General features: G+C 36.2%; 2 protein-coding genes and 1 long non-coding RNA gene across 4 annotated transcripts in view; 1 reads left to right on the top strand and 2 right to left on the bottom strand.

Annotated features, from left to right (window-relative positions):
* Positions 1-27,861, bottom strand: part of LOC111502097 (uncharacterized) — a 104,531-nt gene that overhangs the window by 23,638 nt on the left and 53,032 nt on the right. For both annotated transcript variants that reach the window (XM_074179779.1, XM_074179781.1), the window contains exon 5: positions 18,147-18,267. In XM_074179779.1, the coding sequence (XP_074035880.1) occupies positions 18,147-18,267 (121 nt within the window). The remainder of the gene's footprint in view (positions 1-18,146; positions 18,268-27,861) is intronic.
* LOC141484658 (uncharacterized) lies at positions 5,729-9,432 on the bottom strand. The gene is made up of 2 exons (XM_074179778.1): positions 8,991-9,432; positions 5,729-8,902 (listed from the first exon to the last, which is right to left on the bottom strand). The coding sequence occupies exon 2, from the start codon at positions 7,378-7,380 to the stop codon at positions 6,031-6,033; it is 1,350 nt and encodes a 449-aa protein (XP_074035879.1). The 5' UTR covers positions 7,381-8,902; positions 8,991-9,432; the 3' UTR covers positions 5,729-6,030.
* On the top strand, positions 9,521-10,143 carry LOC141484659 (uncharacterized). The gene is made up of 2 exons (XR_012466728.1): positions 9,521-9,641; positions 9,762-10,143. It is a non-coding gene; the product is annotated as an uncharacterized lncRNA (long non-coding RNA).

The following is a 27,861-nucleotide window of genomic DNA, read 5'->3' as shown; positions in this document are numbered from 1 at the left end:
TCCGCAAAACTGATTATTTGCCACTTGATTTTGTCACCTCACAAACCACAAGAGGGGACTAAATCATCTGTCGGTAACAAATAAGACAGATGGGTATCCGCGGCTAAGCTAAACAGTGGAGACGGGAGTGGGTTAAACAACTTAGCAAATTTCAAATAGATCTTAATGGGCGCCAGGTAAATTTAATCCTCCAGATACCCTAAGTAACTCACAATATCAATAACTTACCAATTAATATTGGAAATAAAAGATAAAAATCCCCAATATGATTTATTCAGTAATCCTAACTTACATGGATTAACCAACAACGCTTCTAAGACAACAATGCAATATTCACACTACTACGCGATGTTCAAATGTCCATACAAGAGCGCGGTGTATCTAACCACGAATTCAATCAGCCATAAATTACGGTAGTAACGACGCTCAAAAAAACTACAATACGTCGAGTAAAACTACCACGAAAATTGAGTAGGTGAAATCGTAAATACTAGTATCGGATGGTAAGACAAACTCGTTTGCGTCGCGTGAGCTCAGGCGTAGGCGCATCGGTGTCAATCAGCAATCGTGAAAGGAAGAATATACCTCAATTTCCGTTTCACAAATATCTATGTCAATCAGGTATCAATAACAAACTCTTAATCAATAAACGATAAACAAACACTATATCAACAGGTATCAATAAACATAAGGGCAACAATTATTCAAATATCTCAGTATATCACAAATATTCAATTAAATCAATTATAACTTGCGTGCTCCTTTTGGGCCACCCGGTATATGGTGTTAGGCTACCCTGTAGTATGGCGGAAGTGGATCACCCTGTAGTACTGCTGAGATGGATCACCCTGTAGTACGGCGGAGATGGATCACCCTGTAGCACCACCAAGATAGATCACCCTGTAGGGCACGACAAGCTGGACCAGTAATGGATCACCAAATAAGATCCAGAAAGAAAATAAAGGAAAACAGGAACCCTTGACGAAGACAAAAAAAAGCAGGAAGAAAAGCAGGAAGAACAACCCTACGGAAGAAAATTCTCAATCAGAATCAGATGAAACAAGGTGAGATTCAACCCCCATTCAATAGGACTATTTGACTAATCAATACCCCTGGTATATTTTCATCAAGCAAAGTAGCAAGATAACAAGAGTATATTTTTGGGTGCCCTGTATAACCATATGATCCGTAAAAATCAAGAAAATTGAATGAGTGTTGAAACCTCTCTTCAATACTAATATTCCGTTGAGATATAACGATGGAACCAGAAATTACTAAAATCATTTAAAACACATTTAATGGTAAAATTCTTACCCTGGCCAAGGGGTTTTCTATACGATTCTTCGTGTGCGGTGTTCTGCACGGAAGTCCTGCTGGGACTTGATGAGTGACTGAGGGCCTTCTGTTTCTTATGAATCTAGAGACGAGAAACGAAGGTTGTAGAATTGAAGAAGTGATATCATAGCTAAGATCACATGAGAGATGCGACAGTGATTCAGACATACCTAATTTCGGAAATCCTTCCACCTGGCACGAGTTCGGTATCCACCACAAATCCTCAAAAGAGCTTAAGTTTCCGACTGCAAATATCCACACCAAAATGACCAATCAGTCTTCCACTATACAATCCTGACTTGTAGAAATAATCCCCGTGAAGGATGGCACAAATACAACCAAATATATCCTACAATCAGTCTGATGATACCCTTTGAACTCCGAACCAAACTCACCGAAGGCTAACTTCCAAATACTAAGAGAATGCCACATCTGACAGCTAACCAGTTGTTGCCACAGTGCATCCAATCTACACTACAAGCACCAAGGGGGCGCTGTGCACAACATCATAAATCTAACAATTCCTCCACAGCCACTTGATACATCATCAACAAGTCCATGACCCATCAAAACTCCTTCTCAAAGCAATGCAACCCTAAAACAACCCTTGACAACTTGAGTAACCGATCAATCCCTCACCCGTGAACAACTGTAGAACTAGTTCGGTGTAAGTCGACGGAACGACACTACGAAAGTTCGGCAGATGTCAACCAACAGCTGTCTCTTAACCTTGTTTACGAATATTTACAAAATATATTGTTCCAACCTATTTTCAACTATTTACCAATCCTTATTCATGCGATGGAATAGAAACATATAAGGTAAGTCGCCATAACCTTCCCTTTCAGTACAAATATTAGAGCATTCATATTATGCAGAATATTTACCGAAAATATCAAACAGTATTCAGAAACCCAGAGGTAACTAATATTGTTTTTCAGGCGATATGGCTCTAATATGTCAGTAAACCTTCTGGAAGTGATGAATAACAATCTATGCAAGAAATATTCTCGGAAAGGTATAGGGAATACGGCAGACAACGGCTGAAAAAAAAATGATAGGTGAAGAAAACTGAGAAACAAACAATAACAACTATTTCAACCTAGCGAGGAATTTCGGATCTCCAACGTCGATTGGCAATAGGAGAATGCGTAAGTACTGGTCAAAGCAGTTAGTCAGGGAGCATACATTTATTCTTATACATTTCAGGTATGGTTTTCTATGGAACGGAAGATTCCCATTACTATGATGTTAAATGAATAAAATGAACTTGTAACTGAATTACATTGTTAATATCCTCTGAATAAAGATCTTAAAAGGAAAGGTAGTGTTTTTGAAAGGTCACATAAGAGCAGTTTGATCTAGGGCTAAATTGAAACGTAACAACTTCTTTGAAAATGTAGGTTGGGCACACTGACAAACCAGATGTGTCCCTAGCTGTGACGAAAAGTTCGTCATCAATAAATGACAATTCTGTCGATTCCATAGTAAATAAACGAACAATATCTACAATATTTACAAGTAAATTTAGACCGTTACAATTCCCCCCTTGCCTCAAGAAAATTTACTAGCGTAAATTTTCATCAGCGCTAGCTGACTTTAGGTCTTTCGCATTCCATATTCCCTTATAATTACCGTGTTCATCTCTTAATTCATATGTCCACGGGGATACCCTTTTTTTAATATAAAAAGGCCCGACAAATCTTGGCGCTAGCTTAGCACTAAAATATTTGTCCGCCTCTGATACCACAAAATTCTTCCTCCAAACGGGTTGATTTGGCCAAAATTCTTCACTCCTTCTTCGAAGGTTATAAGTTTTTTCATTCTTTCGAGCAGCCACATCTAACCTTTTCCTTATCTCCTCAAAGAGTTTTCTGAATCCTTCAGGCCTCGAATCTTCAGCAGGTTCACTATCAACCAATAGATTTTTCCTCCGAGAGATCTCCTCTCCGCACAAAACCATTGAGCGGCCGAAATTCACGAAATATGGAGTGTGGTTAGTCGTCTCATGTCGAGCCGTTCTCAAGGCGCATGATAGCTTGGGTAAGTTGAAATCCCAGGTCCTGTGATTATCGGACACATACATAGCCAACATTGACTTCAATGTTCTGTTCACTCGTTCAGTCGGGTTTGCCTGAGGATGATAATGGGCATTATACCTAATTTTCACCTTATATTCTTCCACGAGTTTTCTCATCTGTCGAGATCGGTATTGCGGCCCATTATCGCACAAAAGAATTCGGGGAACTCCATATACCAGAAAAACTTCCTCTTCGATCTTCCTTATGATGATTTCTGCTGTTGACGATCTTAGCGGAAAGACTAATGAAAACTTGCTAAAGTAATCTGTTACGACTAAGATAAATTTATTGCCTTTTGTAGATCTAGGTAAGGGTCCCATGATATCACTGGCGATCATTTCCCATGGCCGGGTCACTTTCGGTTGTGGAGTCATTAGTCCATTTGGTCCTCTGAGGTCGGGTTTATAGGCGGAACAAGTGGAACAATTTCGAACAAACTTCGACACGTCAGATTTCATCTTTGGCCAATAATGCCTTTCCCTGATACGATGGTAGGTTTTGAATATTCCTTGATGTCCTGAGGTCGGGTCTGCATGAGCTTCAATAAGAATTTTCTTCCGATCCGCTTTTGGTACAACTAACTTCCAAACGTCGGTTTGGTCTTCTAATTCCACGTAACACGGTTTGACGTACTTGTAGAGTGATCCCTGAGAGAATCTCCAATTGGGGTATTTTTCGGGTTGTAAACTCACTCGATCTTTCACGCGCAGGTACCACTTGTCCAAAATCTCTTCTTTCACCTGCTGGTTGATGGCATCAATGACTGGGACCGATCGAGAAAGGGTGTCAGGAACGATGTGATCCTTCCCTTTCCTGTGAACAATTTTGAAGTCATATTGCTGCATGCGGACTGCCCATCTTGCCAGTCGTCCTGATGGATCTTTCAAATTCTGTAACCAGACCAAGGAATAGTGATCGGTTATTACGGTGAACGGAATAGCTTCTAAATAAGGTCGCAGTTTTTCAATCGCCCACAGCACGGCCAAGCATTCCCTTTCTGTAGTAGAAAAATTGCGCTCTTGTTTCGTCAATGATCTACTCAAATAGCAAATTACTACGTCCTCATCCTCGCGAGTCTGAGTGAGAACAGCGCCAATTCCAAATGCCGAGGCGTCTGTTTGCAGAACAAATGGGAGGGAATAATCCGGACAGCTCAAGACTGGTGCTGATATAAGACGTTCCTTCATCTTCTGAAAAGCGATATCGCAAGTTTCGGTCCAATCAAACTTTCTACCCTTTTTCAGCAGCGATGTGAGTGGAGAAACGATGGATGCAAACTCAGGTATGAATCTCCTGTACCAGGAAAAAGTACCCACCAGTCTCCTGACATCTTTTACCGATTCTGGTCTAGGAAGCTGCAACATAGCCTTGACTTTATCGGGGTCGACATGCAACCCATTTCTATCTACAACGTATCCCAAATACTTCATTTCTGGCCTACAAAATTGACACTTTTCGAAGCTAACAGTGAGATTTGCTTCTCTCAATCTGCGGAAAACTTCATCAAGAATTGTCAGATGTTTCTCCAGAGTTTGGGTAACGATCACTACATCATCCAAATAGACGAAGACGTGTGGTTCTAGTTCAGGTCCTAGGACGGTATCGATCAACCTCTGCCACGTTGCTGGTGAATTATGTAATCCGAACGGCATCCTTTTAAATTGGAACAAACCACGCCCAGGAACGGTAAACGCTGTATACGGTCTCGACTTTTCCGCCACAGGAACTTGCCAATACGCAGACTTGATATCAAGAGAGGATAAATAATGTGCATTTTTCAATTTATCGAGCGTGTGGGAAACATATGGGAGAGGGTAGCTGTCTCGTTCCGTTACCGAATTTAGTTTTCTGTAATCAACGCAAAAGCGGTAGCTCCCATCTTTCTTCTTAACGAGAAGAACCGGTGACGACCAGCCACTATTCGACTTCTCGATAATATCGTTCTTCAACATCTCTGTTAGTTCTCGATCAATATGTTGTTGAATAATAGGCGACACTGGATAATAACGCTGCTTGATGGGTGGTGAGTTGGTCACGATGACATGTTCAGCTAGCTTCGTACAGCCTAAATTATTCCCCATGAGCTCCTTGTTCTTCTCTACTACAGCGTTTAGCCGGGCCTCTTCCAATGGTGATAAAACTGTTTGTCCTCGAAGATGGTCCAATGCGTTCAGATAGCAAATTTCCTCAGAAAATTTCCACTCGTTGTGCCTCAGATTCGGAACCACTCCCATTGCTCTCCAGAAATTCGTTCCCAAAATTAAGTGATGAGGGACATCAGGAACCACTAAAACTCGAATTAATTTCAGCTTGCCTCTTAAACAAAATGGCACTTCACATTCTCCTATACTTTCACATACTTGACCATTGGCAACAGTGCAACTAATTCTCTTTGCTGAATTCAAATGTACCAAATCTTTTACGATTTGCCAACCTGGGTGTCCCAAGATAGTGGCTGAGGCACCTGAGTCTAATAACCCCAGTAAACTACGCCCCAAGACTTCAACTTTAAGGTAGGGTCTCTCATCGTTTTCGGCGTGATCCAGAATATAATCAAGGATTGGTTGAATAGCAGTCGCCGAGTGCAATTTGCGAGCGCCTTCCCCTCGACGATTCAAAGGCGTCGCTTGTCGTTTCCCGACACGGAGCAGTTTGGACAATTACGAACGGTATACCCTTTTCTCTTACATCTGTAGCATTCCAGTTGCTTCGGTAGAGCACATCCTATAGCACGATGTCCGGGTTGATCGCATCGGAAACATACTATCTCCTTCGACTGATTGTTCGACGGAATTCGTGCCGTTGCTATCTCTAAGGCATTCAATTCCTTGGTGACCTCTACGAAAGCCAAATCCTTCTCTATCACGTTGCCACGACGTGCTGATGGTTCTACGTAGCTATTGATTATGTCCCTTCTGGCTTCCATTCTTCGACATACCGAGCGAAGTTCTGAAATGGTTGTGGGTAAGGGTTCACGTAATCTGTCTTGGTAAAAGGGATGTAAATTCTTCATAACTATGTTCAGCTTAGCTTCCTCTGTCATTGGGCAACCTAGGCGGCTGAAGTAGCTTGACATCACTGCAAGATAAACTCCGATGGTTTCTGAGTGGTGTTGAGTCCTTTTCTGCAATTCTTCGAACAATGCGTCAGAATGATTGGCAGAGAGATATTCTTCTCGAAACTCTTCCACTAGTTCTTCCCAGGTCGATACTCGATTCCGACAATCTTTATAAAATTGATACGCCTTGTCAGCAAAAAGGTCCACACCTGAGTCCAACAAAACAGCGTTGGGGACATGTCGCGCTAGTCTCAACTCCTCTATTCCCTCGAAAAATGCTGTCACCGACATTCCTTTACCATCTCCAGAAAACTTCTTCAGATTCCATTTATAAGGCGGAATCATTTTACTGGTTGAGTATGGGTCAAAGACTGGATCTTCCGTCAGAGACGATCGAGCAACTGCTCCTAAGTTAGCATGGAATGATTGCGCTCCCAATCTGCTTTCTAATTGATTTAGTGCAACCGGCACACGCTTCGTATCACTTCTCTTGCTGCTGTCAACTTTATGTGAAAATTCGTCCATCAACGACAGAGCCAAACCCAGGAGTTCGGATTTCCGGGTTTCTTTGTCCTTATCCTTATCTGGGTCCATATTGTCTATACGATTCAACACATGTGCTAGCTTGGTCTGAAGTTTCATCGCCCCGCTACTCGTTCCAGAATCGGTTATGTCATCAATCAGCCTTCTGATATCATCTAGTTTCCCTCTGATTGCAGCCTCATCTTCCTCGAAAGTGAATGGATATGAAGGATATCGAAGACTCTCGCCGTACCTTTCCATCTGCATTACTTGAACCAAACGATGTCTCATTTCCTCACAAGTGCCAGTTGCTACGCCCCGATATGCTAATTCATAGGTCAGTTCGTCTTTATCAAGACGATTTATTACCAGTCTTCTTGCCATAACGCTATTCTACTAGAGTGGTATCAATTAAAAAAAAAATATATTTATATTTTTCCAAAGTTTCCAAAAGTCACCTACTAAAGCCAAAACGCAAAAAAAAAACCTTCTTTTAAGGGCCCCACGTTGGGCGCCAAAATGTCACCTCACAAACCACAAGAGGGGACTAAATCATCTGTCGGTAACAAATAAGACAGATGGGTATCCGCGGCTAAGCTAAACAGTGGAGACGGGAGTGGGTTAAACAACTTAGCAAATTTCAAATAGATCTTAATGGGCGCCAGGTAAATTTAATCCTCCAGATACCCTAAGTAACTCACAATATCAATAACTTACCAATTAATATTGGAAATAAAAGATAAAAATCCCCAATATGATTTATTCAGTAATCCTAACTTACATGGATTAACCAACAACGCTTCTAAGACAACAATGCAATATTCACACTACTACGCGATGTTCAAATGTCCATACAAGAGCGCGGTGTATCTAACCACGAATTCAATCAGCCATAAATTACGGTAGTAACGACGCTCAAAAAAACTACAATACGTCGAGTAAAACTACCACGAAAATTGAGTAGGTGAAATCGTAAATACTAGTATCGGATGGTAAGACAAACTCGTTTGCGTCGCGTGAGCTCAGGCGTAGGCGCATCGGTGTCAATCAGCAATCGTGAAAGGAAGAATATACCTCAATTTCCGTTTCACAAATATCTATGTCAATCAGGTATCAATAACAAACTCTTAATCAATAAACGATAAACAAACACTATATCAACAGGTATCAATAAACATAAGGGCAACAATTATTCAAATATCTCAGTATATCACAAATATTCAATTAAATCAATTATAACTTGCGTGCTCCTTTTGGGCCACCCGGTATATGGTGTTAGGCTACCCTGTAGTATGGCGGAAGTGGATCACCCTGTAGTACTGCTGAGATGGATCACCCTGTAGTACGGCGGAGATGGATCACCCTGTAGCACCACCAAGATAGATCACCCTGTAGGGCACGACAAGCTGGACCAGTAATGGATCACCAAATAAGATCCAGAAAGAAAATAAAGGAAAACAGGAACCCTTGACGAAGACAAAAAAAAGCAGGAAGAAAAGCAGGAAGAACAACCCTACGGAAGAAAATTCTCAATCAGAATCAGATGAAACAAGGTGAGATTCAACCCCCATTCAATAGGACTATTTGACTAATCAATACCCCTGGTATATTTTCATCAAGCAAAGTAGCAAGATAACAAGAGTATATTTTTGGGTGCCCTGTATAACCATATGATCCGTAAAAATCAAGAAAATTGAATGAGTGTTGAAACCTCTCTTCAATACTAATATTCCGTTGAGATATAACGATGGAACCAGAAATTACTAAAATCATTTAAAACACATTTAATGGTAAAATTCTTACCCTGGCCAAGGGGTTTTCTATACGATTCTTCGTGTGCGGTGTTCTGCACGGAAGTCCTGCTGGGACTTGATGAGTGACTGAGGGCCTTCTGTTTCTTATGAATCTAGAGACGAGAAACGAAGGTTGTAGAATTGAAGAAGTGATATCATAGCTAAGATCACATGAGAGATGCGACAGTGATTCAGACATACCTAATTTCGGAAATCCTTCCACCTGGCACGAGTTCGGTATCCACCACAAATCCTCAAAAGAGCTTAAGTTTCCGACTGCAAATATCCACACCAAAATGACCAATCAGTCTTCCACTATACAATCCTGACTTGTAGAAATAATCCCCGTGAAGGATGGCACAAATACAACCAAATATATCCTACAATCAGTCTGATGATACCCTTTGAACTCCGAACCAAACTCACCGAAGGCTAACTTCCAAATACTAAGAGAATGCCACATCTGACAGCTAACCAGTTGTTGCCACAGTGCATCCAATCTACACTACAAGCACCAAGGGGGCGCTGTGCACAACATCATAAATCTAACAATTCCTCCACAGCCACTTGATACATCATCAACAAGTCCATGACCCATCAAAACTCCTTCTCAAAGCAATGCAACCCTAAAACAACCCTTGACAACTTGAGTAACCGATCAATCCCTCACCCGTGAACAACTGTAGAACTAGTTCGGTGTAAGTCGACGGAACGACACTACGAAAGTTCGGCAGATGTCAACCAACAGCTGTCTCTTAACCTTGTTTACGAATATTTACAAAATATATTGTTCCAACCTATTTTCAACTATTTACCAATCCTTATTCATGCGATGGAATAGAAACATATAAGGTAAGTCGCCATAACCTTCCCTTTCAGTACAAATATTAGAGCATTCATATTATGCAGAATATTTACCGAAAATATCAAACAGTATTCAGAAACCCAGAGGTAACTAATATTGTTTTTCAGGCGATATGGCTCTAATATGTCAGTAAACCTTCTGGAAGTGATGAATAACAATCTATGCAAGAAATATTCTCGGAAAGGTATAGGGAATACGGCAGACAACGGCTGAAAAAAAAATGATAGGTGAAGAAAACTGAGAAACAAACAATAACAACTATTTCAACCTAGCGAGGAATTTCGGATCTCCAACGTCGATTGGCAATAGGAGAATGCGTAAGTACTGGTCAAAGCAGTTAGTCAGGGAGCATACATTTATTCTTATACATTTCAGGTATGGTTTTCTATGGAACGGAAGATTCCCATTACTATGATGTTAAATGAATAAAATGAACTTGTAACTGAATTACATTGTTAATATCCTCTGAATAAAGATCTTAAAAGGAAAGGTAGTGTTTTTGAAAGGTCACATAAGAGCAGTTTGATCTAGGGCTAAATTGAAACGTAACAACTTCTTTGAAAATGTAGGTTGGGCACACTGACAAACCAGATGTGTCCCTAGCTGTGACGAAAAGTTCGTCATCAATAAATGACAATTCTGTCGATTCCATAGTAAATAAACGAACAATATCTACAATATTTACAAGTAAATTTAGACCGTTACAATTTCCAACGAAAGTAAATCATTAACATATAGATTAAACAGTATAGGTCCCAACACTGTGCCTTGAGATACTCCGTATTCAACATTTTTGAATTCACTTATCGTTTCTCTTATTTTCACATATTATTGTCTTTTACTCAAGAAATCAGAAAATAATTTTAGTGGAGTTCCTCGAATGCCAGTCCTCTATCAATCAACTCTCAAGTCAACTTTGTCAAGGCTGATTGAATGGTGATTTTCATCATCAAAATGAATTTGCGTAGCGACTCCTTGTGTACAAAACGCATTTTGATATTAAATTTTTTCAAACGATAAAACTTCTCCAATGTAAACAGACAGAGTTGCGAACAATATTCTCTAGTAATCGGTTTTCAACTTCTCCATCATAATAGATAATGAGTAAACCGTCATTACGCTCACTTTTCATTACATCGGATCATAATGGGAACTTGAAAAGCCTCTGTGTTACATCACTGAACTCAATATCCGGATTAGAATCCTAACAAGATAGCAACCATTATTCGTTTACACGCTTCTGGATGACAATCGATATGTTACATTCCCACTTCAGTAGCCGATAATCTATTCTTGTTGGTGAAATTATTCTTACAAAAATCAAAAGAATGAACACGATGTTTGTATTTTTCATCCAGGTTCGATTTATTTATCAATACGGAAGCTAGAAATCCCACTTCAAAAGGTGAAACCTCGTTGATTATCGAACGAACAGAATTCTTCATTCATACGAAACCAACAGCTGGTTATAGAAAAATCAAAATGGAATAAAATTGTATTTTCACCTCATTGAATTCACGTTGAATTGATGGATCTCTTCTTTTGGAAACTATCAGAATGGTTTTCCACAGGAGTCTGGTCGAATATCAATAATATCTTCAAGAGGGAAAATAATTGAAGAAATCGTGAATGTCAGACATATCTTATATGGACAAACATAAAATATCGAAACAAAAACTTCCACTACCACTACTTTCATTCATAAATTCCCAAAGTTCTCGCTGACCTCGGAACGGAGTGCGGAGCTAGTTCCATTATTTTACCATAGGCAGGCGTTCATATAAAATCGAAATTCAAGGATATTATAGAAGCTTTTGTGGTATACATTTTTAAGGCTGTCGGAACGGTGGCACTGAATAACTTGGTTGCAAATTTAACTTTCATTTTCTCGATGTTAGTAGGAAAGACATGAGAATTGTCTCCAAGTCGTTGCGGCCAACGACTTGGATACTTTTGTTTCAGTACATTTTTATGTAAATTTTATTATGTAATCCCATGTAATAGTTTTATCTCATAATATAAAATTATATTTCACCAGCATATTTCTGGAAGCTTTATAATATGATAGGTATATCAAACATAAAACAAAAAATTTGTTTTTCATTTACATAAAATAATGGATTATCGGGAGAAATATCCAAGAAATTTTTCAACTGGAAGGTATTAGATCCCCTATCTGAGATAAGAACAATTACATTAAGACCAATTTATTTTGATTTTGTAATTGCCTCAAAAATACCTTCCTTTAAATTTTTACCGATGTTATAAAAATAGTAAGCTGATGGTTGCTGCCAATTCGAAAATATACCTCTTACCATTGACGTAGTTGATACTTTTGCCGACTCAATTTTTTTTTGTTAACAGTATCTTCAAAACCAATAATATAATCGAAATGACTGTGGAATAAATTGGCTTTTGTATTCATTTCGTCAACACATAAAACGCATAATTTATCCTGGGGACATGGGGTGTCGACTTTCAATTATAGCATTTTGATACCCATGTCATTTTATAAGTCACGGGATATTTTTAGTCCACTGAATAATTTTCTCAGAGTTTGTGACGCTGGCAAACGAAACAATTTCATCAAAACATTTGTATGTACCTTAGTCAGAGAAAAGTATATTGATGAACATTTGTATTTAAAATCGATATCTTCTGCCTTTGGGGGCATTTTGACTTAGCATTATTGTAATTTGAGAAAATCAGCGACCTCTCCTAATGGCCAAGCAATGGGCAATGATATTAAAATAGGCGTATCTGGAGTTCCCTTCTCAACTCTTCATTTTCTAATCTAATAATGGTGTGTCGTTGGTCCCAGAGGTTCCTGAAACTGAAAACGGCAAAACAGTGAAAGTTATTGTTCAATATTGTTCAATAACATACTCATATAAACGACATTATCATACCTATATCAATACTTGAGTTTCATGTCTAGATAAATATCGTTGGTACAGCATTCTGTCGTAGAAGTTTTTTCTTATGGCTACATATTATCACATAATTTTCAAAATGACTGCCACATAGATGATAACTGCTTTTGTCCAGTGTTTCTAATTTGTTGAGCAAATCAAGTCGCAGCATGCTTTCAGCCATATTTTTGCCCTAGAATAAAAATCATAAAGATTGAACAAGTTATTAGGTACTACACACCTTTTGGAATTTTTCGAGAATCTATAAAATTCCTCACTACAATTGTAGGCCTTGTTTTTGCAATCATTGAAGCAGCAAACATTCCCTGACTCCTTTATTGATGTCTTTTTCATATCTCCCATTTTCTAATCACTTGATAATAAAACAAACAACAATAACAACTTCAAAGACTTGCAAAAACTTGAATGTCACGAATTCCACGTATTGCATTAACATTTTTCAAGTCTTGTTTCACAAACAGAAAGCAAGCGGTGTAACACGAAATTGTTTTTGGTCCATTGTGTTGGAAATAACAAAACAAGTTTCACTCTTAGCACAATTACTCACAAATTAGGAGTAGAATATCATGAAACTTCAACAGCTTCCTTTCGAACGAAGGTTAGTACTAACTGAAAAAGCGGCGAATGCAGTGAGACCAGCGTCAAAACTTTTAGCCCATGTAGTATCTACCTCTTCTCGATACAGTCATCATACTCATTTTTATTTCTGCTAGGTAAATATCATTTTCAAAAATTCGAATCACGTTTCTCACTTCTATGTTTTATATCTTGTTACAGAATGTCCCAATGGACATTTATGAGTCTATTCAATTAGCAGACGAATTGAGCAAATGAGTGCATCGAACGCATATGTCCATCAATCGAAAATGTTTGCTGTTCATTTCTTGTAAATATGATATTTTTCAGAAACAGCACTGTTTACAAACTCATGTACAAACACTGAATAAAAATCATCTTGAAAATCATCTCGGTAGAATAAAAAACAAAAATGTAGATTTTCATATTTTGCCAGGAGATACAAATATAAATATTCACTCGGAATATGATGATCTAGTGAATATGTATCTGAATATTCCAGTGGAAGAAAATTTTGTTTTCATGATGAATATTCTCACAAGGGAGCAAGACGATGATTCAATATGTTTTGATAACATTTTCTTGAAGAGTGAACATCGCCATGAAAGTGAAAACTATTCTCCAACTGTCATAAAAACTACAATCACTGATCTGTACCCCACAATCATCCATCTACCTATTGAAAACATCCAAAACAAAAATTCGAAAACCATACATAACTACAGGGATAATGATAAATTAAAAATAGATCTCCGAAAAACGAATTGGAACCATTTATATTCGATACTCGATACAAATCAGGCACAATATTTTTTAGACAAATTATCACCAGTTATACAGCAAAATACAAAATCTTATCACTGGTGGCCTGATAAAATCAAATGAAAAAAAACGGACTCTATGGAAAGTATAAACAGAACACGGATGATATTGCAGTGAAACAGTATCTTCTAGAATATAGAAACCGATTCAATAATTTACTTAGGCATACGAAAGCCAACTACTATAAAAATGAAATAGAAAAAAAAATGATGCAGAAGCATTGTGGAATACACACATGTAAGATCGTCAGACAATAAAGGTGATATTATTAAAGTAATAGTGGAGGGGAGATAAATCACAGAGGACAAAAAATGGCCAATGAGTTTAATAAATTTTTTGTAAACGTAGATGAAAATTATGCGTCCAGAATTGAAAAACCTCTGACGCCACCCCCTCATATACATCTCATGGAAAAATCCATATTCCTTTTTTCGTCAGACGATCAAGAAATTTCAAAAGTTATTGATTCATTGACAAGTACAAAGCTCCTGGGATAGATGGACTGAGAGCTAAGACTCAAAGAGAAGTGAAAGATCAAATGAAAAAACAACTGGCACACATAATTAATAAAACGTTCGAAAGCGGCATTTGCCCTCCCCAGTTAAAAACACCTATATTTGAGAACGGATATGAAAAAATATATATCGAATTATCGACCCATTCCAGTTATACCAAATTTAGCGGAAATCTATGAGAAAATATTGAAAGCTAGACTAACGGGGTACTTGGAAAGGCATAACATCTCATCCAACATGTAATTCACATGACTCATTCAACAGCTACCTGGAAAATCGTAAACAATATGTAAAAATAAATACAGAAAAAAGCCTTGAAGCCTTGTTGAGTACGGAGTTCCACAGGGAACGGTTTTGGGTCCAGTTTTATTCTCCACATATATTAACAATTTGTTCACTTCAACTCATATGGAAAAATAATAAATTTTGCTGATGACACAGCTATCGTATACCATGGGGATAACTGGATCGAACTGAAACAAATAGTTGAAAATGACCTCCAGAAAATAGTAACGTGGTTTGATCATAAATTGCTGACAGTAAACTACAAGAAAACTACTTTTATATATTCTGCTGATAGCAGGAGTGGTTTGCCAAATTTTGATAGTCTAGCCATCGAAAATACCATCGGGAAACAAGCCAGATAATGGGTGTTGAGAAAACAAAATACCTAGGTTTGACTATAGACCAATGACTTAGGTGGGACGCTCATGTCAACTCTGTTACTCGCACATTGAGAAGCTTACTATTCGAATCTAAATACATTCAAACAATTTTTATTGTTGTTTTTATTTTTATCTTTGTTTTAGTATAAAACGAAATGAAATTTTGAAATTTCTTGAAAAAAAATTGTTAATTTACCACAATTGACAGTCATTTATAGTGCACTTGTAGAATATAAGTTGAGGTATGGTATACTTGTTTGGGGTGTAATTGCGAAAAGCCATCTGAAAAAATTGGACTCATCACAAAAAAGTTCATAAAAATAATGTAAAAAAAAATTCTACTTACCTTTCAGACGCACTATTCAAAGAGGCACTACTCCTCCATATAAGGCAGCTCTACTTCATAAATCGTGTGTCATTCCAATTCAGAGAAATGAACAAGCAATTTGTAGATCACCATTATTCCACCAGGCCCAAAACTAATGCAAATCTTAAAACAAATCCGGCTATAAAAACCCTAGCTCTCAAAGATGCCTCACTTACCTTGCAGCAAGATTATTCAACACCCTGCCAACTGATATTAAATATGGAATCAGTAGCATAAAATTGTTCAGGACCAAAGTAAAAAACTATTCGCTTGGTTCAAATAGAATGGATATTCGTAATTTGATTCATCCGAATAATAGTTGAGTTGAAAGAATATGTTACGTATTTTGTTAGAAAAAATATGTGGTTCAAGGGGATATCAAAATAATTTAATATTCTAAATAATTTCTTTTCTTTAATAATTTTTATTATATTCATCTTATCATGCTCTATAATATATGGATGAAGGATTGAAATTCTAAGCCCCTAGGTATAAATTATAAATGGGAGGAAAACTGATTTTTCATTCCTTTCTTTTTTTCTTTCATTGTGATTTTTGAATAAAAACACTATGTACCTATATATGTGTGTGTATGTATATGTATACATATATATTCATGTGTAAATATAAAACAAATTTTAGTTATATTAATTTATTACATAAGTTTTCGGTATATTAATACATATAGAGATCCCGAAATAGACTACTGAAAAATGAAACATAACGCGCAATCTATGATTTTTGTTGGTAACTAGTTTATTCTACACCAACATTGTATGTGACTTTTGTAATATGTATTTGTATGATTATTTCAGTGTGAATACACGTTATTATTATTATTATTATATTATTAACATATAATTGAAAGAACATATGGGATCGATGCGCTGCTGTTCAATGGACCTGCTAGCCAAATACGCTCATGAATATGCGTTAGAATATTCTAGACATATATACAACGTACTGAGATTTTTTCCACTAACAGAAATGTCGGCCAGAAATTTCAAGCTACATGAAAAATTCATGCAAATAATATATGGACAAAAAACTCATAAATATCAACTTTTTCGAGGCTGTCTAATCATGAGCATGCTGTATGAGATGATGAACGGTGCGGGCGAGAAACAAAAAGTTTTTGGCCGACGAGACTATGTCCCAAAAAATATATGTCGTCTCGTACATGTCCCTGGCGACGGAAAAGTTTCATTTAACTATGTTTTACATAATACGGTTCATGCATAACACGAAACTATAATGAAACATGCAGAAAGCAAACTGTATTTCACGATGGCTGCGAGTTGAGAAAAGTTGTTACAATTTACTGTCATTTCAATTACCCCACAATTTGAATGTAATGTCTAGAAGTCTGTGGAACATTCAAACTTTTGATGATCATTTCCACATGCTGAATAACTGATGGAACTCAATTATGTAATCACTGAGAAGCACAGTGATTCGATAATGAAAATAACTGGTAACATTTCATCATGTGGGGATCAAAGGAAGAAGGAAATCAATTGATTGGGAAATGAATTCTCCACAATGATATGTAGATCATGCAGGTACGTAATTTCCAGATACAAACTGAAACAAAAATCCTCCAGAAAAAACTAGTTTCATATGAACATTCGATTAGACAATAGCAAAAATACTTTCGAAACAATAAAAAAAAGACTAAAAAACACACTTTTATAGCATACAAAACTAAAAAATGAAGAAAAAAAGTGTAAAAAACTGAAAAACACTCTTCTTTGAAGAACATCGAACTAAAAAGTTGAAAATATTTTTTTAAATAGGCTCAAAACAATAACGAACAAAAAATACTAGTATTATTGTGAAAAAAGCGTGGGCGCTTTGTGACATATTTTTTGTATATCAAGCGCCTGTCGCTTGTTTCACAATGATACTAGTATATTCCGTTTGTTACTGTTTTTGAAAAAATTGAACTTTTCAGTTCGATGTTCTTCAAAAGCGTGTTTTTTAGTTTTTTGAACTATATTCATTTTGTTGAATATTTTGGCTTCTGTCGGGTAGAATGCATTTCAACAAATGATGCAGACTAAAAATATTCATACTTCATTCTTCGTGGTTCTTCCAGAATAAACGGTTCAGAGTTCTAGTTTTTTTTATCTCTGTATTCATAAAAAATCATAGTGTTTGATGAATTAGTTACCTAACTTGCAAACCTGAGTTTACCTGCAAACCTGAGTTTACCTGCAAACCTGAGTTTACCTGAATTTACCTGCAAACCTGAGATCACCTGCAAACTCGAGTTGACTTGCAAACCTGAGTTCATCTGCAAACTTGAGTTATCTTGCAAACTCGAGTTTACCTGCAAAACCTGAGTTCACCTGCAAACCTGAGTTTACCTGAATTCACCTGCAAACCTGAGATCACCTGCAAACTCGAGTTGACTTGCAAACCTGAGTTCATCTGCAAACTTGAGTTTACCTGCAAACCTGAGTTTACCTGCAAATTTGAGTTCACCTGCAAACCTGAGTTCACCCGCAATTGTCAATTGAAAAACAGCACAATTGAAAATCACTAAGCATTTTCTGACCAGTTTGTGAAAACATGTTTTTCTGTCATACGGGACCATAAATTATGAACTCACCCACTAGAGTAAGAGTGATATTGTTATTGATGCAAGTGTCTGCTGTTTCATTCCAACACATTTGGCACTGGTACAGCCCCGCATCCGAATTTTTTGCGTATCTTATGTAGAGATTCCAATTCTGGAAGAGAAATTCATTCATAAGAGATTGAAACGATTCAATAAAGTAGAATACTGTGTGCTCCTGATTAGGATGAGTTGAACTGATTTTATATTTTGCATGGGTTCTTAGTGGCAGATCTATAAACCCCAATTTTTTTTAAGACAAAACACAAGCACTACAGGAAAATTCTTGGATTTGATTGGATTGGATTTGAATCGGTGAAGATCAAATTCATTTGAAAAAATGTTCTCATGCAGTTTATTCGTTTCATGAATCCTTGAGTGATGTTGATAAATCAGCAAACTGCCTCATAGAAACATACAGTGAAGTAACAAAGAAATGTTTTCCACTAAAACAACACGAATAGACCCCCTGTAAACTGGTACAATGATGAATTGGTAAGCAAGCAAAAAATTTTGTCAACTGTGAAGTTAATCGCAAACAGCACGAATGATCCTGACAACTGGTCGACATACAGAAAATTGAAGGCGGATTACAGAAACTCCATTATTATCTCTAAAAAAATGCCTATGATTTTTTTTATTTTCTACTAAAAATATATCGAGAGATAGCTGGCGCATCGTTTATTTCGAATTCAACAAAAAATCTAAAAACATTGACAACTCATCTTTCAGTCCAGACGAGTTCAATTTATTCTTCAGTACAATTGCTGACAATATTATAAAAACAATACCAAGTTCCTCTCTTACTACTTCTGATCTTTTGAGAAATTTACCATCTCCAAAATCAAGATCCTTCTTAGCCCCAACCACTCTAGACCAGGTCTTGTCAGCTATACGTGAACTAAAAAAAACAGTTTAGAAGATGCTTTCAAAATAAATGCATTAGTTATGCATTCATTTCGAAATATTTTTTAGATGGCATTTTCCCGGATTCATTCAAAATGTCAAGAGTTTTGCCTTCATCGAAAAAAAAAAAAAACCTTGAAACTATGGACAATTTTCGCCCAATCTCAATAATTAAAACGTTCTCTTAAATTATAGAAATTTTGCTGAAAGAAAGGTTACCAAATTACTTTGAAAAGAATAACTTCCTCGCCAACACTCAATTTGGTTTCCGCACTAGTGACGGTCATGGAGGACATTGTCGATGGCCTTGAAAAAAAGCAACATTCCATCCTTTCTATGTGCGATTTGTCCAAAGCGTTCGACTGTGTCTCACATGATCTACTGTCAGAAAAGTTATCTTATTATGGGGTTCGAGGAACACCACCCAAATTGATGTCATCGTATTTAACGAATAGACAACAACTGGTCAAAATGAAAAATACTACATCCGAGCACAGAACAGTGGAACATGGAGTTCCTCAGGGATCGGTCCTTGGTCCTTTGCTTTTTATCATCCACATAAATGACATTAGTCAGCATATGATACAGGATACAGCCACCATTCTTTTCGCTGACGATATGTCACTTATCAATAGTTCGTCAGATTTTTATAGCCTCAAAATTCTTGCTGACAATTCGATTGATCTTGCTAGAAATTGGTTTTCTGCAAACTCCCCACAACTGAATGGCGAAAAAACGCAACAACTGATTATATCCAGTAACAATAAATACACATCAGGAGAACACTGTGAACTTCTTGGAATTACAATCGGTGACACTCTAGCTGGCACTCTCATTCTCAAAAACTGAACAGCGAGCTTTCCAGTAAAATATTTCTCTTGAGAAGATTGAAATAAGTTGTAGGTCCCGAATCACTCAGGCAATTATATTTCGCTTTGTTTCACTCGCGTATTAGCTATGGAACTATTCTATGGGGAAATTCCAGCAATGCGCTAAACATCTTCAGATCACAAAAGAAAGCTATTCGTCTTCTGGCTGAAGTCGGACTGAGAGAACACTGTCTTCCCCTCTTCACTGACATGGAAATAATGACACTACCATGCATTTACATATATCAAACCCTTTGTGAAATACACTCAAATAAAGAAAACTATGCTGTTTCGCCAGATCTTCACAAATACGACAAGAGATCAGCAAACCAAATAGCACTAAAACGTTTCAGGCTGAATGAGTCGAAGTCAAATTCCCTCAATTTGAAACTTTATAACAAGTTGAGCTCAGAAGTGCGTTCCCTGAATGATAGACATTTTAAGGCTAATGGGGAATGTCTACTTCTAAAAAATTGTTTTTATAGTGTAGAAGAATTTTCGAATTATTCTTTTCAATATAATTGAAAAAAAAATGTTTTTGTGGATGACCTGATTATTTTACATTCTTAAATATTGTCTCCCAATATTGTTTATACTACGTGACGTGCTGTAAACCACTGTGTGAAATAGCCAATGAAGTATATCTATCTATCTATCTATCTATCTATCTATCTATCTATCTATCTATATATCTATCTATCTATCTATCTATCTATCTATCTATCTATCTATCTATCTATCTATCTATCTATCTATCTATTTCACATAAACGCAGTTATCCAAGTGGAGTTCTCAAACAGTGAAGTTCGAGGTGTACTGAGTCGAACATCAAAATGATGAGCAGCCGTAGTCCGTCGCGTATTTCTGTTATGTACCTACTGCTCTTGGTGGAATCAAATGTGAACATTTCCCGAAGTATCTAGAGGAGAGAGATAAATCTTCAACTTTTCTCCGATATTTCAGGATTTCAAGGTTGCACGTGATTTTCGCGTTTCCACTCAGGCGAATTGCTCTTTTCTGGATGAAATCCAGCAATTTCAGGGTTCATTAAGATATGCAAGCTTCTGCTGATGTGCTGTCGTCAGCAAAGCAATATATTGGATCCTTAGTTTTTTCTTCCAATAAGTTGTTGATATATAAAAAGAGGGTTGGAGACAATATGGATCCCTGAGGAACACCAGTGTTGACTGCAAAATTATTCGAGAGATATCCATCGATGGCCACTTGCAGAAAATGTTCTTTCAGGAAGCTAAAGAGCCATACACACAAACGCTTGGACAAGTCATAGCATCGAAGTTTGGCCAGCAAACCCTCATGCCACACACGGTCAGAGGCCTTAGAAATATCTAGCGTAAAAAACGTTTTGAGTTGAGAGTGAAATATTCTACAACCCATGAAAATATGAAAGCTGGTTGATAAAAATCCATCCACATTCCATTGAACAACCCGTATATGAAGATTGTTCAGTGAAAAGTACAAGAAATGTGATAAAAACGCATCAGTCAAAGCAATGCTGTCAATCGGAATAATGAAGAAACTTAAAAAAGTGTCTGGCAGAGTGGTTAAAATGGATTAACCAGTTATTCAGTGGAACGTGTGATAAAGATGACGGAAGATCCCAAATATTGGTTTTTATTATTTTTTTTTGGATCCTACTGTTGTGAGCTTCCTATACAAAATGAAGAAGATCATGGAAAATTCAGTTTCGATGTATTGTGCTCTATCAACTGTCTTTCACAGATCAATGTGATTTCTCGTGCTTCACGTTTGTGGCAGAATTTCAATCATCGGGAAAGAATCTTATCTGCTTTCCTTCTTTGAAAAATATGGGGAACTTCCAAAAAAGAAAGAAAGAAAGTAACTTCACATTTTTTCAATGATGAGAGTTGAAACTTCAAAAAGTTTCGTCATCAAAAAGTAGTTCACACCAAGAGTGATCTTCTTTCAATTATTTTATTTATCTATCCATCAGTATCTCATGTCCATAACAGTGACTCAACAAATTTATAATTCGCTCAGAGCACAGCAAACTACTGAACAATGAATTTCAACATATGTTTTATATTCGAGCGAAACATAAGTTCGTGGGAATAACTACTTGTTGAAAACCTAGCATCTTGATCTCAATAGTCCACCGCATAATAGCCACATAAACCGCTTCAGAACAAACAGTCAGTCCAATAGGACGGATTATTGACACGGAAAAAATCTATCATCCTCGAAATATGCTAAGGAGCTTGAATCCATCGATGTGAGAAATATCTCGAGGAAAGTCTAATTCATGCTTATCCATAAAGAGACGAAAATTCGTGAGGAGTATAGACATTTCTGGTTCAAAACAGTATTTCAAGTTTAGAAGAAATCTCTTCTGCTAATGCTGCAAATCAAAATGTCATATTCAACTTCTCTGTGGAAGCTGAAATATCATTCAGATCTTCTTATCTGCAAAAACAATCATCTAAATGAAAAAATTGGTATGCTATGGTGAGCTAGGCAAAACATTGTATTTTTGGTCTTTAATCTGATACATGTTTCAGTCTCCTCTAATGATAAAACTTTTCAATTTTAACTCCACCTTATTACTGTCCTAACTTTCGAAGGTAATGATTGGTTTGAAAACAATTGCCTAACAACCTAACAACTCAATTTCATGCAAGCGAAGATCAATTTGTTATTCCATTCTAGAATGGCTAGTTTATAGGAGCACCATAAGAATTCCATAACATAATCCGCAATCTATGAAATGAACCAAAACTGAATATAAGAGAAATTGGTGTATCCGCCATATGAATACAGAAAAATAAATTTGTGATGTGCAGACATATCGAAAAAGGAGTAAATTGAAAGTAACTCCAATATCAATATGATTCGGACGTCATTTTCCTCTGATAATATACGCGGTAAATGCGTCTGTCTAGAGAACGGAATAGCCGTTGTAGTGAAAAATATCAACCATAATTTGATGAAATAAAAGTTGATAGTTCGGAATGTTTACAGAAATATTTTCAAAGATGCAAATACATTCCTGAATCAAATAGAAACCCAGAAATGAGATATTCAGAAATTGAAATAGATTGTTGGCTGAAGTGGAAAAAACATTCACTTGAATTACCAAAAAAAATTAAGAAAAAGTTTTAATAAGTTCAGACAACTGAAAATATCTTCGGAGTAAAAACTTCTTTGATGTTTAATCTGGCATTATTTTCCAGTATGGCCTATGAAATCATAGCCTGAGGTGGTCTATATGAAAAATCAATAAAATCTGTTAAGTCTATTCATGAGTGTACAACAAATATGTTTTTTTGAAAATCTTTTGGATTTTTATCGAAAGTTTCATTCAGAAAATATTCCATTCTAACTCTTAGACAATCATTTTATAAAATCAGTAAACTTTATATGAAAAACCGTTAAGAGCTAACATAATCAATTGAACATTGGTATTGTACAAAATCAAAGACAAATAAATGCTTTCAAATTGCCAAGTGTACTTTACAATTATTGCAGCAACACTCCATATGTATCGATTGTGAGAGTTACAATATGATCCCCACGAGTAATCGAGAAGTTGAGATCAAGATCATTGATAATTGAATATTAGATAATACTAAAAATGATGAAAATATGCTCATATTGGAATAATTCAGTTTAACAGAAGATACTCCTCACCATTTTTCATAATAAAACATTATTGTTGGTACATATTTCAATTCATTTTCTTTATGACATATAGTGACACACTCTTCATTTTTCAACTGACCCTGTCAAACACAAGTGTTTACACTTTGAAGACTGTGTTGAAATATCAGAGACATTCAATTTTTTATATTCATAGACATTCATTTGATATTGTAAATTTCATATGAATTTCATTGTACTGTACAGTTTGCTGATGATACGTCTTTCTTATTGAGTTCTTTTTCTTGTGAAGGGTTATCTGACCAGGTTGATATTGCAGTTGCTAATATGCTTAATTACTTTGCCAGAAACGGCCTCGTACTGAATAGCAAAAAATCTAATACCATTGTTTTCTCGCTAAGAGAAATGAACTGCAGTATATTGGTTAGAGCTAATAGTGAATCTATTGTGCAGAAAAAATCAGTCAAATTCTCAAATTATTAGGGTTGAACATTGACTCCCAATTATCCTGGAATAGTCATATTGACTCTACTTCTATAAAATGATCCAAGTATTGACTCGTTATTTGGAATCTCAGAAATTCTGTCCCCATGAATATTTTATTAAGCTACTACTGAGCCTATGTTCACTCAAGTCTAAATTATTGCTTAGTCTGCTACGGTAACGGCAGCAAATTGAATAATCTGTTGATTGCTCGAAAAAAAAAACAAGAACCATGTGTTTTAAAAAATATGGTGATTTTTGTTAGCAGTTATTCACTGAGTTACAAATTTTAACTGTGATATCCATGTTTATTTTAAATTGTGTCACTTACATTAGGAATCATTACCATGAGTTTCAGCTAAGGGATACTATCCGCATAGCTGCTGGTTATACTATCAGGCAAAATTATAATCTGATAGTTCCTGTACACAAATTAACATCTGTATCGAACGGACCTCATGTTGTGTCTATGGAAATATTTAATAAATTTCCAACATTCATTGAAAAAATTTCAAATCCCATTAATTTTAAAAATAGCGTTAAAAATATTCTCTACAAAAATTCCTTTTATTCACTTGATGAATATCTTCAAACTGATATGGCTGCTTGACATCACGATTGTTTGCTTGTTTACTATTCTACTGTTCATACTGTTTTTTTTGAATTGTTCTATATAATTATTCCCTACATCTACTATTGATTTTTTTTTGTTTGTTCCATATTTTATCTTTACTGTGTATATGACGATTTTCATGCTTGTAAAAAAGTCTCAGGGAAAATGGAGTATTGTATTGTATTCTTGTTCTCGTTCATTCTTTACATTTCAGCCTCCAATTTTTCTGATAATACCTGTATTCAGTTGAACAAACGAAACGCAATAGTTTTTTATACTTGCATAAAAAAATAACTGGTGAGAGAAAGATCGGCTTATATTCTCAACCCAAACTGCCTCTCACACAGCAAGTTAATAATCCGCCCCAGCTGAAGCCTGGTTATCCAGGAAATCGTGACCGTTCTGTTCGAAGGACAAAAACGCTCTGGAGAAGTTATAATCATACGTGGACGAGGAACGGAATAATAACGAGCGCTTGATGCAACCGAAGAGAAAAAGTTGGAAGGCAATATGAAGTTTGATGTCGACAAAATCTGATATAACTTTCCTTATGAAACTTCTACAATGATGGATTTATTCATGGAAAGGCGAGAAGCGATACGAACATTATGCAGTGTGTTTCTGAAACGGTGGAACCGTTACGGAATGGAAATTTCCATCGTCGCAGGTCGCAGTCTGTCGAGTAAGGTTTGGAAATGTATATGCAAATAAGGCTGTGATAACGTTCACGTCAAACTCTTAAGGGCGAAGGAGAGCATGTGTTACGAAGATCGATCGTTTGTATCCAGACAAGAATGTTATCTCTGAATTCCTTCTAGATAAGGTTGCAGCGTTTGCTTTCCATCTTGTAATAATATTCCTATATGGGAAGCAACGTAACTGACAATATCAGTAGAGGGTGGATAATTTCTCGATGCTCATTATAGAGGTCTTGTTAACAGTGGACACACGAATATACAAAAAAACATATACCATTGGTGATTGACATGAAATACGGGAAAGAAAAATTTTGTGAGCTCCCATGACAGATCTGCAAGTTTTTGTGAATATGAACTATATGGATAACCAGAACACTGAGTATGTTGCTTCAATGCCTTTGATCATATCTTCTGCAGTACGAGACGAAATGTTGAATATGAAAACAAAAAAGTACGACATTCAAAAGTGGAAGACGAGTTCAAATATGTCTTTTTGTTTTCTTGTACCAGGAATTATATATTTCAACAAATAAAATACGTTCGAGAATTTTGATCTGTTTTCCTGACCCTATCAAGTATTTTGAAAATTGTACCTACATCTCTCTCATTTTATTTCATCAGATCGTCATTTGTGAATATGATGGTGTATGGGAGAGTGTGTATGAAAGAGCCAGTTTTGAAAAACATCAAAAAAAGTTGACGTCGGGTGATGGTTATTGAATAAGATTACTTTTTGTAAGTAATTAATACTCATGGTCATCCCATCAAAAAAATATAAGATACCATGACAGAAATTAGTAAAGTAAAAAGAAAAATCGGCTCTTTCAAAGCAACATGTGTATGAAAGAGCTGGTCATGTGCTATGTCAAAAAAAATTGTCTTTCAGCAAATAAAAATTACTTGAAAACTATTTATCTGTTATATAAATTATATTATCAAACTGTAAAATTGCTCATTGCTCATGAGTTCAACCATGAATACAAACCCCTCCATTTCCAGAAGAAAGGTTTGAAACTTAACCTGGAAATAGAGAAATTCAAAAACTCCTAGTATCTTATGAACGATCAAACTGAATTAAATAATTCGCCATTATTGAATCTGTTCATTCGCAGGTGAAAATAGTTAGGTATATTTACAGATATACTTCCAGGTATACCTGACCTTTTCAGGTAGATTCATTATTCAGGTAGACAAATAGGTACTAGATTATAGTATAAATGGTGTAATTTAGAAGTAACTCTCAGTTTACGCTTGAAGAGGCTATTGTATAGCAAAACACGTGTCGCGGTTTTTGTAAAACCTTACAGTGAAAATCTTACAAATAAACTGTATTGATTAGTTGTTTCACAATCCACTTGTTCATAACTATTCGAAATCTTGTTTTGAAAGGTTCGTAAACCGCAACATCCAGAGGTTGGAGTCTATGGCAACAATGAGGTGGTAATATCATGTCGACATGTCGTCGACTGAGCAGGTTGTGTTATCAACGGAGCTAAATAAGCTGAAGAAAAGTGAAATAATTGATCTAATTGTGACTAAAATTCTTCCCGATAATTTCGGTGAAAATAAGATTTTACAAAGTTTTCTAAAATCCATTCAAAAGTTGAATCCAGAGAAAAACTCTGTAGTTAGTGGCGATCATGTCTCAAAAAATTGTTCATCCGAGTGCATGTTTATTTCAAAAAAATGCCAGCAACTTGAACGTGAGTGTTTACTTCAAGATAAACTATCTGACCAGATGGCAAAAAGACTGCAAGATCAGGAAGAAATCATATTTCTCCTTAAAAATCAAATAGCTAGTTCCAATAACAAGCAACAAATTTCGTCAAATGTTCGGTTGAATACAGATAAAAAGGTGTCAAACCTGAACACCCATACCGAACAAAAAGTAAAAAAACCAAACGAAAGAAGTGAAACATCTGAGATAAAATCCAATAAAATAAACACCAATGTGAATGTGAATTACAGCAAACCTTCCGTGCGAAAGTCTCAAACTAATATTAGTCCAGTTGATAAATCCCAGATTCTGCTTATCGGATCCAACAAAAAGCTGAACATGAAGATCCAAGGCGTTGAAAAAGATGATGATTTAGCATGGCTGTATGTCGGAAAAATGAAGGGGCAGATAGATTATGAAGTTATGCGATCGTTTCTGGATGAAGCCTTCCCGAATGAAGTTATTAAGTGTTTCAAATTAAATACAAAGGGAAAAAATTGTTCTTCCAAACTGGGTGTATCGGAATCATGTAAGCAACTGTTGCTAAATAGTGATGCATGGCCTGAAAATATCATTATAAAAGAATTTCTGTTTTTTCCATTTGCTCTAATTTATCTAATATATCACATGGTTTTAACAAAAATAACGCAAATCTAAAAATTCTCAATTTGAATATCCGTAGTATCAGACATAAAATTGATAAATTTGAATTTGTCTTGCAAACTATTGGTTATCCGGATATTGTATGTATCACTGAAACTTGGTGCAAAGATTATGAAATTATATC

This window comes from Leptinotarsa decemlineata, unplaced genomic scaffold (genome assembly GCF_025532065.1).
Source record: "Leptinotarsa decemlineata unplaced genomic scaffold, Ldec_3_MD MMD2_tig00026282_RagTag_RagTag, whole genome shotgun sequence".
Taxonomy (NCBI): domain Eukaryota; kingdom Metazoa; phylum Arthropoda; class Insecta; order Coleoptera; family Chrysomelidae; genus Leptinotarsa; species Leptinotarsa decemlineata.
Note: the sequence above shows the minus strand (reverse complement) of the source record. Positions and strands in the feature narration are given on the sequence as shown.

Coding starts and splice junctions, on each gene's coding strand:
- LOC141484658 (XM_074179778.1), bottom strand. CDS start 7,380: ATGGCAAGAAGACTGGTAATAAATCGTCTTGATAAAGACGAACTGACC.